Source organism: Geospiza fortis, unplaced genomic scaffold (assembly GCF_000277835.1).
Source record: "Geospiza fortis unplaced genomic scaffold, GeoFor_1.0 scaffold370, whole genome shotgun sequence".
Classification (NCBI taxonomy): Eukaryota; Metazoa; Chordata; class Aves; order Passeriformes; family Thraupidae; genus Geospiza; species Geospiza fortis.
This window is the reverse complement of record NW_005054741.1, coordinates 63,711-65,167: the sequence shown is the minus strand read 5'-3', so window position 1 is coordinate 65,167 and position 1,457 is coordinate 63,711. Positions and strand designations below refer to the sequence as shown.

General features: G+C 60.6%; 1 protein-coding gene across 1 annotated transcript in view; it reads right to left on the bottom strand.

The window, feature by feature from the left end:
- Positions 1-291: 291 nt before the first annotated feature.
- LOC102037080 (folate receptor alpha-like) overlaps positions 292-1,457 on the bottom strand; it is a 1,622-nt gene continuing 456 nt past the window's right edge. The window contains 2 exon segments of the mRNA XM_005431045.2: positions 292-504; positions 949-1,137. Of these exon segments, the coding sequence (XP_005431102.2) occupies positions 292-504; positions 949-1,137 (402 nt within the window).

The following is a 1,457-nucleotide window of genomic DNA, read 5'->3' as shown; positions in this document are numbered from 1 at the left end:
AGGAGGAGGAGGAGGAGGAAGAAGAAGAAGAAGGACAGGACATGCCCAGATTCCTCCATCTTGCCTCTTGAACCCCCATTCTAAATCCCCAAAATTCTACTTTTTCACCCAGTGACAAATTCACCATCATTCTACTCAAACCCTTGTGGCTTGTAACTCCTCACACAAAGCTGGTCATTGTTTCCATGGGCTAAAATTGAAGGCACAGGTGTCTGTGACTCCATGCAAAGGTCTCTGAGCCCCCTGGCAGGGGCTGGAGCCATCCAGGGCAGCCAGAGGGATGTCCTGGGCTCAGGAGGGCTCCTGGCAGCGGTGGCACTGCCAGTGACCTGCCAGGGGGTGAGGAAAGGCTCCCAGAGCCCACCAACCTGTGGCCCAGTTCCAGCCCTTGTGCCAGTTCTCCTTGCAGGTGAGGGCATCCCTGCAGTCCTGCCACCACTCCTCGCAGTCCTCCCTGCACAGGGGCACGTGCAGGATCCTCTCCTTCCTCCAGCTGCTGTCAACCTGCAGGGCACAGGGCCAGGCACGCTGGGCAGGTGTGACCTGGAGGCTCTGCCACACACCAGATCCCCCAGCCCCTCCCAGGGCCACAGCTGGTCCCAGAGGAGCCTCAGCCCCAGCACAGGTGGGTCCTGACACAAGGAATTCTTCCATCACTCAGGGGCCAGAAAAGTCCTTGGAATCTTTCTGTCCTCTGGGAAAAGCTGAGGCAGCCTAGATATGGAAGAGAAATCCTTCTCTGGCAGGGTGGGCAGGGGCTGGGATGGAATTCCCAGAGCAGCTGGGGCTGCCCCTGCATCCCTGGCAGTGCCCAAGGCCAGGCTGGACACTGGGGCTGGAGCACCTGGGACAGTGGGAGGGGTCCCTGCCATGGCAGCGGTGGCACAGGACGAGTTTTAACGTCCCTCCCAACCCCAGGAGTTCCAGGGTTCCTGGGTCTGAGCCCACCTGCTGGATCCAGGGCCCCAGGTTGGGGGAGCACTCGTACAGGCACGTGTCCTGGATGAAGTGGCGCTTGCATTTGGGCGGCATCACCCCGCAGTGGTTCCAGTTGAAGTTGTAGAGGTAGGACTGGTCCTTGTGCGCCTCCAGGCTGGTGTTGGCCGTGCAGCAGGCGTTGTCCTTCCAGGGGGAGCACTGCAGCACACAGGGGACAGGCAGCAGCTCCAGGGGCAGAGCCCATAGCAGCCACAGCACTTTGTCCTCTGCAGCAAACTCTGGCTCACTCGGAGCTGGGCACTGCAGCAAGGCAGAGCTGGAGCAGCAGATCAGCTCCTGAGCAGGAATTGTGCCAGCCCAGGGACAGAAACAAACCCCCTTCCTCTGCCGAGGGGCTGGGGCAGAGCAAGGAGGGTGTCCCACTCTGAGGGAGCAGAGGAGAGCCCTTCCCTTCCCTTCCCTTCCCTTCCCTTCCCTTCCCTTCCCTTCCCTTCCCTTCCCTTCCCTTCCCTTCCCTT